Source organism: Rhinatrema bivittatum, chromosome 1, assembly GCF_901001135.1.
Source record: "Rhinatrema bivittatum chromosome 1, aRhiBiv1.1, whole genome shotgun sequence".
Taxonomy (NCBI): Eukaryota; Metazoa; Chordata; class Amphibia; order Gymnophiona; family Rhinatrematidae; genus Rhinatrema; species Rhinatrema bivittatum.
In genome coordinates, this window is record NC_042615.1 from 726471701 (window position 1) to 726488586 (window position 16886).

Genomic DNA, 16886 nt, shown 5'->3' on the forward strand with positions numbered 1-16886 from the left:
AAAAGAAGCACACGGCCCAAGTTTTGCAGTTCAAAAACACAGACTTTGATGAAATGGGGAAGTACCTGGAGGAAGAACTAGTAGGCTGGGAGAACGAGAGATGTGGAACAGTGGACCAAACTAAAAGAAGCAATTACCAAGGCAACTAATCTATATGTTAGAAAAGTAAAGAAAAGCAAAAGAAAAATGAAACCTATCTGGTTCTCAAAGGAGGTGGCTGACAAAATAAAGGCTAAAAGAACAGCGTTCAAGAAATATAAAGGATCCCAAAGGGAGGAGCACAAAGAATAATATCTGGTAGAACTGAGGGAGACAAAGAAAGTAATCAAGACTGCAAAAAGTCAAGCGGAAGAAAGGATTGCCAAAGAGGTAAAGAGAGGTGACAAAACATTTTTCAGATACATCAGTGAAAGGAGAAAAGTTCAAAGTGGTATAGTGAAATTGAAAGTGAAAAGGATCAATGTGAGGAGAGAGATGAAGAAATGGCAGAAATATTAAACGAATACTTCAGTTCTGTGTTCACTAAAGAAGACCCTGGAGAAGGACGTTGCTAGTTAACAAGAAAATAGAGGGGAATGGAGTAGATGTAACTCCATTTACAGTAGAGAATGTATGGGAAGAGCTGGGGAAACTGAAAGTGGACAAAGCCATGGGGCCTGATGAGGTTCATCCCAGGATACTGAGGGAGCTCAGAGATGTGCTGGCGGGTCCACTGTGTGACCTGTTCAATAGATCCCTAGAAACGGAAGTGGTGTCGAGTGATTGGAGAAGAGTGGTGGTGATCCCGCCTCACAAGAGTGGAAACAGAGAAGAGGCTGGTAACCTCAGACCAGTTAGCCTCACCTCGGTGGGTGGGTAAAGTAATGGAGTCGCTGTTTAAAGAAGAATAGTGCACTATCTATAGTCTGAAGAATTGCTGGACCAGAGGCAGCATGGATTCACCAGGGGAAGATCCTGTCAGACAAATCTGATTGACTTTTTTGACTGGGTAACCAAGGAATTGGATGAAGGAAGAACACTCAATGTCATCTACTTGAACTTCAGCAAAGCTTTTGATACAGTTCCGCACAGGAGACTGGGGAATAAAATAAGAAGCTTAGGAGTGAGTGCCAAGGTGGTGGCCTGGATTGCAAACTGGTTGACGGACAGAAAACAATGTGTGATGGTAAATGGAACTTACTCTGAAGAGAGAGCGGTGTTGAGTGGAGTGCCACAAGGGTCGGTGTTGGGACCGGTCTTGTTCAATATCTTTGTGAGCGACATTGCGGACGGGATAGAAGGTAAGATTTGAATTTTTTGCAGATGACACTAAGATCTGCAACAGAGTGGACATGCTGGAAGGAGTGGAGAGAATGAGACTGGATTTAAGGAAACTGGAAGAGTGGTTGAAGATATGGCAGCTGAGATTCAGTGCCAAGAAGTGCAGAGTCATGCATATGGGGAGTGGAAATCCAAATGAACTGTATTTGATGGGGGGAGAAGGGCTGATGTGCACGGGGCAGGAGAGAGACCTTGGGGTAATTGTTTCGCCGACTTCAGATCATTAGACACTATGTGACAAGGCGATAGCTAAAGCCAGAAGAATGCTGGGCTGCATAGAGAGAGGAATATCGAGTAAGAAAAGGGAAGTGATTATCCCCTTGTACAGGTCCTTGGTGAGACATCACCTGGAGTACTGTGTTCAGTTCCGGAGACCGTATCTCCGAAGGGACAGAGAAAGGATGGAGGCGTTCCAGAGAAGGGCAACCAAAAAGGTGGAGGGTCTTCATGAGGAGAGATTGAAGAATCTAAATATGTACACCCTGGAGGAAAGGAGGAACAGGGGTGATATGATGCAGACTTTCAGATACTTGAAAGATTTTAATGATCCAAAGACAAGACCAACCTTTTCCGTTGCAAAAAAAATCAGCAGAACCAGGGGTCACAATTTAAAACTCCAGGGAGGAAGACTCAGAACCAATGTCAGGAAATATTTCTTCACGGAGAGGGTGGTGGATGCCTGGAATGCCCTTCTGGAGGAAGTGGTGAAGACCAAAACTGTGAAGGATTTCTAAGGGGCGTGGGATAAATACTGTGGATCAATAAAGTCTAGAGGATGTGAATGAAGAGAAGAGGCATGGGGTGGCTTGCGGGAATGACGGCTACTACCTGGAGATGAATATCCTTAGTCAATAAACATACACACGGTTAATGCGACTCCAACATTGCTCTATGCTTCAACGGCAAGAGGAAATGTGGAAAAAAGGATTTGCATCCACATAAAAGCAGGGGAGTAGCTTGTTTGTTACGGCGGTTATTACCCCAAACCAAAAATGCCTGATACTTCACTTTCAATGCATATCCAGCATAGTTCTCTGCTTCAACGGCAGGGGAATGAAGAAAAGATGTTTTATATTCAGACATCTACCAACAAGGACTGAATTACATAGTCTGGGTAAAACAAATAAACATGGGTGTAGCTTGCTTGTTACGGCGGTTACTACCCCAAATCAAGCCTGATACTTCACTTAGAATACATATCCAGCGCAGGTCACTGCTTCAACGGCAGGTGGAATGAAATGAGGATTTATATTCAAACAAGCAACAAAGATTGAATTCAGAGGCTGGATAAACAAGCGTGGGAGTAGCTGGCTTATTACAGTGGGTACTACCCCAAACCAATTAGTTGGATACTTCACTCAGATGCAGCTCCAGCACTGCTATCTACGATGGTGGGGATGGAAGGGAAATAGAACCAAAAAAGTTATTTAAAGGGACAAGAGTAACAGAAAAGTATGAAAAACAAAAGTGTGAAAGCTTGCTGGGCAGACTGGATGGACCATTTGGTCTTCTTCTGCAGTCATATCTATGTTTCTATGTAAGGCCACTTTAGTGCCCGTTGATGAACCCAATGGACGAATGAATGGCCGAAGACCCAAGCACATTCATGTTCGCGAAAGACCCTCCGCAATTCTGTGAAAACAAAATTTACTTTTTTTTTTTTTTTATAAACTCAACTTACTGCATATCTCAAGCTTCTATTTCCTAACATATAGGGCAAAGGCCTTGGATCGCCATCTGCCCAGAGCTTGAATTACTTGATCGGAAAATCCAAGTTCGGCCGCTGAAGTCGCAGCCCCAATCCTAAATGAGTGAGATGTGTAGTGACTAAGAACATAAGAAATTGCTATGCTGGGTCAGACCAAGTATCCATCAAGCCCAGCATCCTGTTTCCAATAGAGGCCAAACCAGGGCACAAGAACCTGGCAATTACCCAAACACTAAGAAGATCCCATGCCACTGATGCAATTAATAGCAGTGGCTATTCCCTAAGTAAACTTGATTAATAGCTGTTAATGGACTTCTCCAAGAACTTATCCAAACCTTTTTTGAACCCAGGTACACTAACTGCACTAACCTCATCCTCTGGCAACAAATTCCAGAGCTTTATTGTGCGTTGAGTGAAAAAGAATTTTCTCCGATTAGTCTTAAATGTGCTACTTGCTACCTTGATGAAATGCCCCCTAGTCCTTCTATTATTCGAAAGTGTAAATAACCGATTCACATCTGCTCGTTCAAGACCTCTCATGATCTTAAAGACCTCTATCATATCCCCCCTTAGCCGTCTCTTCTCCAAGCTGAACAGCCCTAACCTCTTCAGCCTTTCCTCATAGGAGAGCTGTTCCATCCACTTTATCATTTTGGTTGCCATTCTCTGTACCTTCTCCATCACAACTATATCTTTTTTGAGATGCGGCGACCAGAATTGTACATAGTATTCCAGATGCGGTCTCACCATGGAGCGATATAGAGGCATTATGACATTTTCTGTTTTATTAACCATTCCCTTCCTAATAATTCCTAACATTCTGTTTGTTTTTTTGACTGCTTGTGCACACTGAGCCGACAATTTTAAAGTATTATCCACTATGAAGCCTAGATCTTTTTCCTGGGTGGTAGCTCCTAATAGGGAACCTAACATCGTGTAACTAAAGCAAGGGTTATTTTTCCCTATATGCAACACCTTGCACTTGTCCACATTAAATTTCATCTGCCATTTGGATGCCCAATCTTCCAGTCTTGCAAGGTCCTCCTGTAATGTATCACAATCCGCTTGTGATTTAACTACTCTGAATAATTTTATATCATCCCCAAATTTGATAACCTCAGTCGTCGTATTCCTTTCCAGATATATATATTGAAAAGCACCGGTCCAAGTATAGATCCCTGAGGCACTCCATTGTTTATCCTTTTCCAATGAGAAAATTGACCATTTAATCCTACTCTTTCCTGTCTTTTAACCAGTTTGTAATCCACGAAAGGACATCGCCTCCTATCCCATGACTTTTTAGTTTTCTTAGAAGTCTCTCATGAGGGACTTTGTCAAACGCCTTCTGAAAATCCAAATACACTCCATCTACCGGTTCACCTTTATCCACATGTTTATTAACTCCTTCAAAAAAATGAAGCAGATTTGTTAGGCAAGACTTCCCTTGGGTAAATCCATGTTGACTATGTTCCATTAAACCATGTCTTTCTATATGCTCTAGGATTTTGATCTTGAATAGTTTCTACTATTTTTCCCTTCCTAAATCCCCGGTATAAGAATCCCGCTCTATCAACTAAAGGGTAATGCTGCAGCCACCTCCCCAATTCCCTGAGCACAATTGGAGATTAACTTTGGACAGTAGGATAGCTTTACTTGCCCCCTTTTTGAAAGGGGCAACACAGCCCCTTGTGAACATTTTGTGGCGGGATGGGACCCGTTGCATATGGAACAAACATGCTGGAATTTACAGTCTGGAAAAAGGCAGGCGACTTTATTGAACCGCCAACACACATCATTTCCCCCTGCGGTGACTTTGCCTCCTGAGACCTGTTTGGTGCCCTGCCCAGCAACTCGAAAGGAATTAGTTGCTCCACCCCCTCCTACTGGCGCCTGTGCGCCTACCGAACCACTGCTTACACCGCTCCCACTCTTGCTAAAACGTGCCCCTTTAATGGTCATTTGTGCGAGCTACAAATGGATATCCTGGCTACCCCACGGCATGTAACGGTTGCCTGCCATCTTTTCTCGGAACTTTTCATCATAGTTGAGCCAGGCCCCCAACCATCATAGTCCCTGAAAGCCCCAACGATGTTATCCACTTATGCAAGCAGTGGACCATATTGTGGCAGGTCATAATGCCCTATTACACTTGCCAAGCTTAAGAAACCCTGCACCCAATTCACAATATTCTTGGGGATTTTAGGTCTCGCCTTCCTCCCCTTCTTCCCCTTCTTTCCTTTTTTTGATCTACGCCTGCCCTCGAGCAGCCTGAAAATATTAACATACTTTCTCTTATGTATGCTTTTTCTAAGCCACTTAGGAACGCCCTCCCATAATTCCGACAAAGGTGCAACTGCTGCGTGCCCTCCCTCCTGCTTCGGTCCCTCTTCCAAAACTGATCTATAAACTGGCCCTGAAACGGAGGAACCTGATGACCCTGACATGGAAGACGAGGAGCTGCTAACTTGTGCGGAACGCTTTCTTTTTCCTCGCGCCGGCATGACACTTCCCATCTCCTGCTCATTCTTACTGAAATCTGGCGTCTCTATGTCGACACTTCCGGCGGCTGTCTGCTTCGCTGCAGACCGATAACTGCTCCCTAAACCTCCATGCCGTTCCACCGGTGACTCTTGCTCTCTCCATGCTTCCTGATGAGACGTCCCTGGCCGCTCATCCTCCGCTGTCTCTGAAAAAGAATACTGCCCCCAACCCATGCTACCTTGCTGCACCATGATTCCCACCCTTTGCCCTGACTGTTCCCTAGCAGTGGCGGGGACCTTAACTGGGTGCCTGACTGCCCTATTTCCCTGGCTAAGACTTAATCCCTGGCTGGCCATCACCGGGGGACCTGACTGGGGACATCCCAAACTGGCCATCCCCCAAAGCCACCTCGCCCATCCGACAGATCCTCATAAGCTGGGGATTGCTCCAGTGCATCCAGCTCACCCACTCCTCGGGCACTGACATGACTGCGATTGGCACTTCCTCGGCTAGAGTCTATGGATTGCTGGGCCAAGTGCACAAGTTGCTCACTGGCAGAAACTGGTGCCCTGGACACAGGGGGCACCCCAGCTCTAGGGGGAGGGGAGCAACCCTGTTCGAACAGCCTCATCTTCCCTTAGCCACTGGGCCTCGTGCAAGCAAGGCGCTGTGCCTTGAGTGTGCTCTCTTGTCCTGGGGGGCGTGCTTTCAAACTCCTGAGGGGGGGGGCACTAACCGCGAAGACTTACTTTTGTTACGCAAGCTTACTGACGCCCTTGGTGCCCTGTGCCTAATGTGTGCAGCTGACATGGAACACAAATGAGCCTGCCCTGCCGGGGGAGGGTTGCGGTGGGGGGCCACTCGTTGGGCAGCTGCGCCCCTCCTGATTCAGGGCAGAATCCCTCAAGTGCGAAGAAATCCCTAGTCGAGGCATTGAAAGAGATCTCTACCTCTGAGCCCGGAGACACCACGCTGGGCAGGTGCATGGGGGGGGGGGGGGGAGGAGGAGGAGGGAGCTTCACACTCTAGCTAGGCCGACTTGGGGCTGCTCTCTCCTGAGTCTGCCCAGACCCGGGGGGGGGGCGGGCAGCAGGCGCAGGGGGAAGTTGCACCGCCGGGAGGAGGCCTTCTCGTGTGCGGGAACCCGACGGGGCTGCGTGGCAGAGACTGTCTGAGCAAGCCGGGGGGGCCGTGGCACTCCAGCGCGGGCGACTGATACATGCCACACTTGCTCATGGTCGGCGGGGACACAGACAAGATACTTAAGACGAAACAGGAATGATGTGGGTGGGGGGTAAGGCAAAGAAACGCTGAAATACAAACAGGAAAGCGATGGGATAAAAAACCTGAAGTGAATTATGTACTTAACTTGTAACACGCGACCAAAAATGCCAGCAGGGACACAAAACAAAATTTGCCGCTGCTACCTCAGCTTGCCTGTACCGTCTGAGGCTCGAAAGTCAGCACAGCTTGTCTTTATCGACAAGCACCCAATCACAAGGGAGCATTTCAAAATGCCTCCCTGCCATTTTGTGCCGCTGACGGCACCCATCGTAATACCTTCCCCCTCCCCCCCAATCCTTTGCTTAACCCTCCTGCTCCCGTGGCGTTCCTCTCATGTTACTAACGGCGAGACACCACTCTTCGCCTTGATTTATATCATGCCTTGGCTTCTGTAATGCCATGTACAGTATATGAGGTTGCTTCAGTTGGTGTTTAAAAGGCTCTAATTGATTCACAACCCGGCTGCCAAGATTTTTGGTGGCTTAGGCTACAAGGATCATGTTTACACCACTGTTTCAGTTACATTACCTTCTATTAGAGTTTTGGATCAAATTTAAAATATCGACGAATTATTAATTATTACATGGTTTTGGTTCAGAGTATTTCTGATCACTGTTGACCATTTATGCTCCAGCATGCCCATTATAATCTTCTCAAGAGGAGCGTCTGAATATTCCTTGATGGCTGAGTGGTCTAAGGCACCGAACTTAAGTGTTCCTTCTTCTCTCTGCTTTGTGTTCTGGTCTCCTGATGGTGTCGTGGGTTTGAATCCCACTTCTGACATGTTCATGTTCATTCCCTCTGTGAAGAAGGCTAAACTGTAGAGCACAAGGGCTAGAGTGTTCTCTGTTATGGTTCCTTCTCTCTCAGACTCTCTTCTGAGAGAATGCCAATGTCAGCATGACTATCTTCACTTTTTGGAAATCAGTCAAAACATAGTTATTTCAGATAGCCTTTCAAGTGAATGAATGTGATATTAGTTGATATTTTTAATAATTAGATGGCTGGAATGTGAAATATATATTATTATGATTGTATTTTATTGATATATAATATGTGATGAGAGGTTGTAGGTCACCGCAAGTACTTATAGTACTGATTTATTAAATGTAAATATATTTACAATTTCTAATAGGGAGACATTAAGCAGATGTGCTTTATTTGGAGATATAGAAAGGGAAAATAAATTAGATTGTGGCATGAAAAAGTACTTTTTTTTTTGGGGGGGGGGCTGGGGAGGAGGTTAGAGGAGTGGAGGAGAGCCTTGGCAATGTCTTTCTTCCCTGGCAAGTGATTCTTGGACAGTTTATTCAGTCCTTGCATTTGGCCCATTGTCTACTAATTGGCTTACATTAGAACATTTTTCTGTTTTTATGCAGATGGATTTACAGGAGAAGCTGCAGGACTGGTTTTCTTACAAGGTCAGAAACTGAGTTAGCCAGAGTAAGAGGCAGAATCTGTTTTCTCCAAGGACAAGCAAGATGGCAGTCCTCATACATGAGTAATAACATTGGCAGGAGCCTGGTCTGGAGCTTTGATCTCAAAGATTCTAGAACTTTCAACATGTTGTACTGAGCATGTGCAGCTGCGGTTATCACCCTGCCTCCTAGGCAGAGTCCCTCAGTCTTTTTTTTTTCCTGTGGAGCCATGTGATCATGGTAGCTGTGTGGTCATGGTATTCAGCTTTGCTCTCTCCTTACAGTTTTTGTTTGTTTTTTTTTTCTGGAACTGCAACTGTTTTTCTATCAGAACCTTCTGTTTCTTTTACCTTATTTTTCTTTTCTTTTCTTTTTTAATTTTCTCTTCCTTTCAAATTCTCTGCCAGCTGCATGATGGGCCTTAGTCACTGTATAGCCTGACAGTCTAATTCTTTTCTTTAATAAAAAAAAAACCAAACAAAACTGCACCTGCAGTTTAGTTTCTGTGTCCTCTCCTTGCTCTGACTGTTTTTGTTTCTTTGACGCTGGTGGGACTGACAGAATGCAGTCCATGTGTGATCTATGGGACTCACCTGAGTTCTACCCAGGCAGGAGCTCCATGTAGTTTCACCGATTGATTGGCATTGATGGAGGCTCGCACAGTGAAGAGATTGAGGACTGCACCATTCCTGTTGGGAGCTCATCCTCCTCATGCTCTTAAGGAACTAGTTGCCAAGGCAGAAATCCTGGATGATGTAGCCTCTCCTCCTGCTTGCCAGCAATGACGGTGCAGTTTCCTTGTGGAAAAGGGTGAACCAGGAGCCTGGTCAAGCAGAATTGCTGCTGCACCATCGGTGCTATGCCGGGTATTGGTTTCTCATGCACATCTGTGCCAGCTCACCGATGGTCTGATGCATTGATGTCAGGACTGTCAGGGGCCAGGATTACCAGTGAGTGCCATGATCACCCTTGATGACATTGAGGTGTCGTTGCTGCCCTAGATGCCATAAGAACCATTGAGCGCCTTGTAAGCCATCGAACGCCCTGTCTGTTGGCGAGGACCCTTTCGTGCCATAGGGGTTGATGAGCACCATGGTCACCGTTGAGCACCATGGGCCATCGCACCAGACTACTGGCCATCAACACAGATCGCTATCAAGCAGCAGGGCCCTCGATGCTGCAGAGTAGAAGCATCGACCAGCACATAGGTCCATGGTGACCATCATGTGTCATGGGTTTCAGCGATGCCATTTGCCACCATGGCTGCTCTCGATGAGGTCAAACACCATAGTTCCCATGGGGCACCAGGATCGCTATCAGATGCTCTGGTCGTCCTCTATGCTTTCAAGTGCCAGGGTGTGGTGGGGGATCCTGAGTGATCTTTAGCACCACGGAAGCCCTCGAGAGACGGGACACCTTTGGGCTTTGAACGACCTCTGCGCCATCGACCCAAGGCATGCTTGAGCGTTGGCGTTGTGTGTTGGTGCCGCAGGGCCTCCACCTTTGGGCACCATGGATATCATCTGTACCTCCAGAACATCCATGCCTTCGGGCACCGTGGCCTCCATTGGTGTTGCTAACCTTGACATTTTTCGGCATCACTGTGTGTTGGCAACTTTGGGCTCTCTGGGCTCCATAGATGCCGCCGGGCTGTTGACAACTGCAGGTGCCTGGGGCACCATCAATGATGCTGTATGCCATCAAACATATTGAGTGCTTGCGGTGTTGTCAAGCACGGTCAAAGCCCTTGGCATGGCATCATTTGTGCCATAAATATGATACATCACTGGTGCATGCCGCATTGGCACTGTTGTGCATCATGGGCTTCCCTGACTTTGTTATATGACGGGAAAGGTGGTGAGCCACTCACGACACAATATGAAGGGCTGTGGTCAGCTTCTTGCAGCATTATCTGCCACCATTGGTGCCATGGAGGTGATGTCACAGAATACTACTCACCACCATGGACAGACACAGTTAGAGTCCCAGTGGCACTGGGGATGCCATTGTCACATTGTGCATGCTGATTCCATAAGGAGTTAGTGAGACCATGTGCGGTCGACTACGGTGGGGGTCATCTCCTCCTCCAAGCACCTATGGTGCTAGTGGGCGGCATTCTCTTTGTTAGCTCCAGGGAACACTGCACCTGAGATAGCAGGGCCGTCATTGTGATAACAAGGTATCATCTTCCTAGTCTGTTTTGCATCATAGGGTACTATGGGACACTATTGAGGAGGGTGCCATCACACCCTCTGATTGCTTTTTTGGTGTGCAGCGCTGATTCTTAACAGTGCTCTGTCCTTGCTGTGGCGTGAGATTCTACCCACAAGTATTGTGCTGTAATGGATATATGAGCTGCCGTATGCAGGATGGGGTACTGCCACATGAGTGGAGGGCACTGCTCTTCTAGTTGCTGTCTAGCATACGGGTGTGTGTGTGTGTGTTTCCTTGTGGTGAGCTCAACAGGTTGTCTACAGCAGTCCCCAAGAGTGACCTTAGACTGAGTTTCTGGTTCAACCAGAATTGATGTGGATACTAGGATCTGTAATGTTGGCAGTCTCTCACCCCCCCCCCCCAGAAGAATATGCCTTTTAACCCCTCCCATATTGGCTTATGCTTGAATCTCATTTGTGGGGAAGCCTCCAGGGCTCCTTCCTTTGCAGGTTTGTCACTGAACTGGAGCCTTGATTTTTCTAAATCAGTACACCATCTTGCAGGCCAGGACCTGCAGTTGTTGGGCAGCAGCGGTTGTTTGGACCGTTTTTGCTAGGGGTCCCTTCATTGATTACTGTGGTTGCCTACCCTGTCTAACTGGTTCACTACCAGTGGCTGATTTGGTTGCTTTTATGAACCTCATCAATCATCAACTGTATCCCACTTTCACCTGAAGAGTAGGAAGGTTTTCAGGATTGGGAGGCCCCGATTCTCATGGTTTACCTGTTCCTTCAGGGAAGGGAGATATGACTGGGGTTTCCAGAGGTGACCCTTATGGGTTCCACCTTGGACATCTGGTTGTTCACCCCCACAAGGAGTGGTCTTCGCTCTTCATTTCCTGGAAAAGGGATTTCACTGCTGCTGACTGGCGATCGCTCTCTGTTCTGCACAAGATCCTAAGGCACAACAGGTCTCTTTCGTGAGGGAGCTATTCCGGATTCAGTCTCCTTGTTGCACTTGGGGCCTCCCCTTCTAGGCGGTTCCCCAGTGAAGATTATGGATTTCTCCCATATGAGAGTCACCTTTTTAGATACCTCTGAGCACAATGTGTGTGTTTTGTGGAGGACTGCTCTTGCCAGTCATTCTTGGTGTGGGACCCTACCTTCAGTGAGGAGAGTTCTGGTTCATTTGCAATCCATTTGGCAAGCATGCCTTTCACTCTCTTACCATATCCATGGCTACGTGTTATGGGATGAGACCCCCACAACAGAGGTGCTACACTTTTATTGCAGTGGCTTGCTAGCTATCCTCCCTCCTCCCACACAAACATTCCACACTGAACAGAGTGGTTACTTAGGGAAAGTATACGTAATTAAGGTCTTAGGTATTGATACCAGGCCAGGTTGGTAGGCAGTTTTTTCTTAGATCAGACTGACTCTGCCTCACTAATCTTCAGAGTAGAGTTTCTGGCTTTCTTCCCTAGGAGGTTCGCTCTCAGTTTTGGCTGAACCTATCAGGCTGAGAAGTCTACCTCTGGAGGCAACTCCCTCCTGGAATCATAATAAGTTGTTTGGTTGGGGGTTGAAATATCCAGCCTAGTGGCTTTTTCATATCCCTCCAGCCCTGGGGTCTGCCTCCTTGTATACTTTGCTTGGAAGGTTGGGAGGTGGGGAGAAAAGCTAAGGTATTTGTGGCATTTCTTAGTGTATACCTTCAGGGAACGGTACACAATCTTTTTCCTATTTTTTTCGCCATGTTCTGGCCAGTAATGCCTTTAGCTTTTCATACTTCACTGAGTTGACCAAAGTACCTTTCTGCTCACTTGAGCTATTCTGTGGACAGGGTGGATAGCCCTATCCTTGATAGGGTGGAGCATGGGTGAGTAACTTAACTCCCTGCTCAGGGGTATGGGCTAACGATCCTGTTTCAGGGATTGCCTTTTATTCCCTGGCACTCTTGAATCACCCCATCTGACCTGGTAGGTCAGATCTGTCTGGTACTTTGGCAGATAGTATGCCACAGATTCTGACGTTTTTACTGCTTATTCTTCCAAGTGTTGCTTGTTTTTTCTGGCCATTGTTCCTATCAGCCAATCACTGGGCATGCTTCTGCAAATGCATTCTCTCCTTCTGAAGCTAGTGGACTGCATTTTGGGAGGGCTCAGTTGGCTTTTTAGTTGGCTGGTGACACCGAAGGAAACTTTGTGGTCTTCATCCAAGGAATCTCTCAAGTTGGGTTCTGCCAAGTTCAGAAAAAAACTTAAAACATGGCTCTTCCGACAAGCCTACCCTGATTAAGTACACCGACTTCTGCAAGTATCTTGCCTACGCCTTGTATATTCCTGTAAATAGTCCGTTGCAGTTTTTATTTATTGCTTTAATTCCTCCACCTCCTGCTCTTTGTATACTCCTCCTTGTTCGCCCTCCCTGTTCATTGTAATTTCTACCTTTAAAGTTACATTGTAAACCAGTATGATGTATGCATACTAATACCGGTATATAAAAGTTTTTAAATAAAATAAAAATAAATATATGCCTTTTCCTGTATTCGGGAAGATCTAAGACTACTGCTGCTGTCAGAGTTCATTGATCTGAAATCCTGTCTGTAATATTTTCCATGAGGTGAGGTATCCTCCTTACTGGAATTTGCATCACACCCCTTCCTTGGGTGCCTCTGCTACACATTGTGGGTTTTGTGTCTGTCTCTTCTATGGTTTTCTTTTATGTAAACCAAATTCTTTTCCCATCTAGACCTGTTTTTGGGTTGGCTGCCTCAGAGGCAAAAGGGAGAAAGGTAGTGTTCAGCACTTTGGGGTTTCCTGCTTTGACCTGTTCAGGCAGCCTATAGCTTGGGAATCACCTGTATGTGAGGGCTGCCATCCTGGTTGTCCTCAGAGAAAAGAGAGTTGCTTACCTGTAACATGTGTTCTCAGAGGATAGCAGGATGTCAGTCCTCACGAAACCCACCCGCCTCCCCTGGGAGTTGGTTTCTCCATGTATTAGCTATATGATGGACTGAGAGAGCCTGCCTAGGGGGCAGGCTGATAACTACAGCTGCACATTCTCAGTAAAGCATGTTGAATTTTCTAGAATCTTTGACATCAAAATACTGGGCTGGGCTCCATCTGATGTCACCCATGGGTGAGGATTGACATCCTGCTGTTCTCGGGGAACACCTGTTACAAGTAAGGAACTCTGCTCTATGTATTGTACCATTTATGCACATGAAATGTTTTACATTTCAGAAATATACATGCACCTGTCTTTGGAATTGGTGACCAGCATCACATTTTTGGCACCTGAACTTAAGAACATTGGTTAGACCCAGAAAGGTATATCTCAAGTCCATTGAGCCCAGTATCCTGTGGCCAGTTTAGTTCACAAGTACCCAGTAAATCCCAAAACATAGATCTATTTCTTGTTTCTCACTCCCAAGGATATGTGATGTAAGCTTCCATTAGAGAGAAAATGGTGCTATGAAAGTTGGGTGGACTCTAGCAAAGCAAGATAGTGATATGTCCAAGATCTCTCCGAGTCAGTGGTTTAAAGGAATCTCAAGGTCCTTCCTCAAGACTTCACCGAATTCATAGTTATGTGGACTAATCAATGAATCAGACTATGCCATGTTCTGCATTAAAGTTGTATGGATCTAGTCACTTAACCATACTAAACTACAGTTCCATTTCCAGGAAATGCTTTGGTGGCTCCATCACCTATTTTATCTGGCCTCAGAGGAGGAGGATGCAGGATGTCTAATCTTGGTTTAGCAGACAGAAACACATCATTTGTAAAGCAGATTTAACAGTTGGAAGCTGTTTTAATATATTATATGAAGGACAAGTTGGGATTGCTGATCAGATTGCTTGATATCTAAAATGCATTTTATCCGTAGCCCGTGAGTTGTATCGTTGTGTAATCTATGTCAACTAAACTGTGCATAGTGAAGGGGAAGGTTTGGTTTTGTAGTTTGAATATCTAAAATCACCCCTCAAAAATATCATAACACAAAATCTCCAGAAGGCACAGTTTAAACCTGTAGCATTTTAGAGTTTAGAAAAAGGATATAAACAGACAACTTGTAAGCAACTTCAACAAAGGTATCCTGCCATAGCCAAAGATAGAAAACATTATGAAAACAAATGAACACCCCCTTGACTGCTTACCTAGCGGGGCATTCCTGGGTCCGGGACCTACCTGGTGGGAGCCCCCCACTTAGGGCAGACTCAGTCGGTCCTCACGTTCATGGCGCCTCCACCTGGGGAAGAAGTTGTTAGTGGGTGGGATTTCCCTCCCTTCACCCCAGGAAAATAAATGGGACTGTGAACAAGGCTGGCAGTATATACAAACATATTCAGGTTTATTAGGCTATATAAGTATATACATTTCTACATGACTATATACATCGCTAATAGGATGTAGAACAGTGCACTTATCTACTCATGGTTAATAGTCAGGCCATACGACTATATACATTTTTACAAGGTAGCAAGAACATTTAATATTTGGCAATTCGGGGTTGTTGGCCCCCTTAATATACCACCATAGAGAATAGAAGGGGCCTCTTGACTTCCCACTTAGTCAAGTGTTGCTCTTATCTTCCCCCAAGTCTCACCCATGTGAAAACATGCAACTGGGCTGGTGGGCATTGATGGCCTGGAGGGTATGTTATATCTAAACCACTGACATCTCTTCGGTGCTGCTTCTGCTTCGCTGAAAGGTCCCTGCCAACGCTGGTATCCACGCCCTCCTGGGGAACCTGACTGTACCACTGGACTTTCCGCTGGGGGACTGCTCGGTCTGCTGCTGGGGTCCATACCCTCCATGTGGGACCCCTCGAGCTGCCACTGGGGTTCTCTTGCTCAACGGGGTTCCAGTGTAACTTCCCAATCTGCTGCTGGGGTCCCCTTCTGCCTGGGGGACTGCTCGATCTGCCATTGGGGAACCCTTTCTCCTGGGGCACTGCTTGTTCTGCCGCTGGGGTCCTTTCCAGAGGAAGTGGTGAAGACTAAAACTGTGAAGGATATCAAAGTGGCATGGGATAAACACTGTGGATCCCTAAAAGGCTACAGGATGGGAATAAATAAAAAAGCTTAACTGGCACGGAGTGGCAGTTACTACTCTTAAGAGAAATATGGGGGTAACCTGCATGGAGCGGCAGTTACTACCTGCAGGTTGAAACATGGGGGTAACCTGCATGGAGCGGCAGTTACTACTGTAGGAAACTTGCTGGGCAGACTAGATGGACTATTTTGGTCTTTTTCTGCTGTCATTACTGTGTTACTATGTTCCACCTGGGGGACAGCTCAATCTGCCGCTGGGGTCCCCTTCCACTCTGCCTCAGGATCGGCCACTGTCCTTCGGTTCCTCTCCCTTGGTAGGAGTGCTTTTCCTGGCTTGAGTTTACAGTTCCACTAGGCACATGGCATGTTTAGCATTCAGTGATTCAGGCCCACCACATTCTAGCTTTCACTGATTTTAGCTCTGCTAAGCTCATGGCCAGTCATTCACTGTTACCTAGCCTGGATGGGGTTGCCTTCTCTCAGCCAAAAGACCAAGACTCAAGCAGGACCATGGGAAGAGAATGCGTGCACAGCCTTCCATCCTGCCTGGATTTTTTTCTGATGCCTGAAATCTGGGTACCCAAGGGTCTGACTCCCCTTGTTAGTTAGGGTGAGAATCTGTTTGCTTCCTAGGACTGTTTTTCAGTACATTTTACTCACAAATCCCTCTCTCATTCAGAATTCTTCAATGTAGGGCTTTTCCAGTCATAGTTCTATATGATTTATTGATATTTCACTGCAAATTACCAACAGTAGTCCAGGGGGATGTGACATGCAAATTTCCTACCTGAGTCTGACTCATCTATTCAATGATCATTTAAGCACCTTCAAAGTAAGAGGTCTGGCAACCTTTGCAATCACATTTTGTGTTTCCTGGGCTGGTGGCTCATGTTACATAGCTGCATTGTCCTCTTTTTTCTTTTCTTTTTTTTTTCTGTGCTGTAGTTCACTTAAATGGTAGCATGCTCTTCATCCCTCTCTCCCTTGGAAAGGGGGGGGGGTGTTCACTGAGGTGCTAGTACAAAGGTTTAGGAGCCAGGGTATTAAAACATATCTTTAAAGCTTGCTTTATGTAACATTTTGTCTTTTTTTTAACCTCTGGTTTGTTTGTTTTTTCTGGATTTTTCTTTTGTTGCATTTTTGTTTCATCTTTTCACTCCAACTCCCTTCCTTTCTGTCTTTTCCAGCCTCCTGTTGGTCTGGCCCTAGCTGCTCTCATGCTTGCCAGTGGTAGTAGCAGCTGCTCTTTGAGAGAGAGGTGCTAGGTGCCAGATTGTAAGTGCCTGGGTGACCTGATGCCTTAGATTTTTCCAGCCTTGTCCATAGCTTAGCTTTTTCTTTGACATGTACAAGAACAAAGAGCTTTAGCTTCCCCTTTGTCTGCTGTGTTTCTAGGTGCCCTTGGCCCAGCAAGTTTTGCTTTTTTTCTTCTTCCGTGCTGTATTTGTAAGTTAATTGAACA

General features: G+C 46.2%; 1 protein-coding gene across 15 annotated transcripts in view; it reads left to right on the plus strand.

Moving 5' to 3' along the window:
• Positions 1-16886, plus strand: part of ARL15 (ADP ribosylation factor like GTPase 15) — a 1022750-nt gene that overhangs the window by 222386 nt on the left and 783478 nt on the right. Inside the window, exon 1 of one of the 15 annotated variants that reach the window (XM_029577411.1) lies at positions 8170-8214. The exons of the other annotated variants lie outside the window; for them this stretch is intronic. Within the exon in view, the coding sequence (XP_029433271.1) occupies positions 8173-8214 (42 nt within the window). The 5' untranslated portion in view covers positions 8170-8172. Of the gene's footprint in view, positions 1-8169; positions 8215-16886 lie in introns of those variants that run through there. 15 annotated transcript variants of the gene reach the window in all.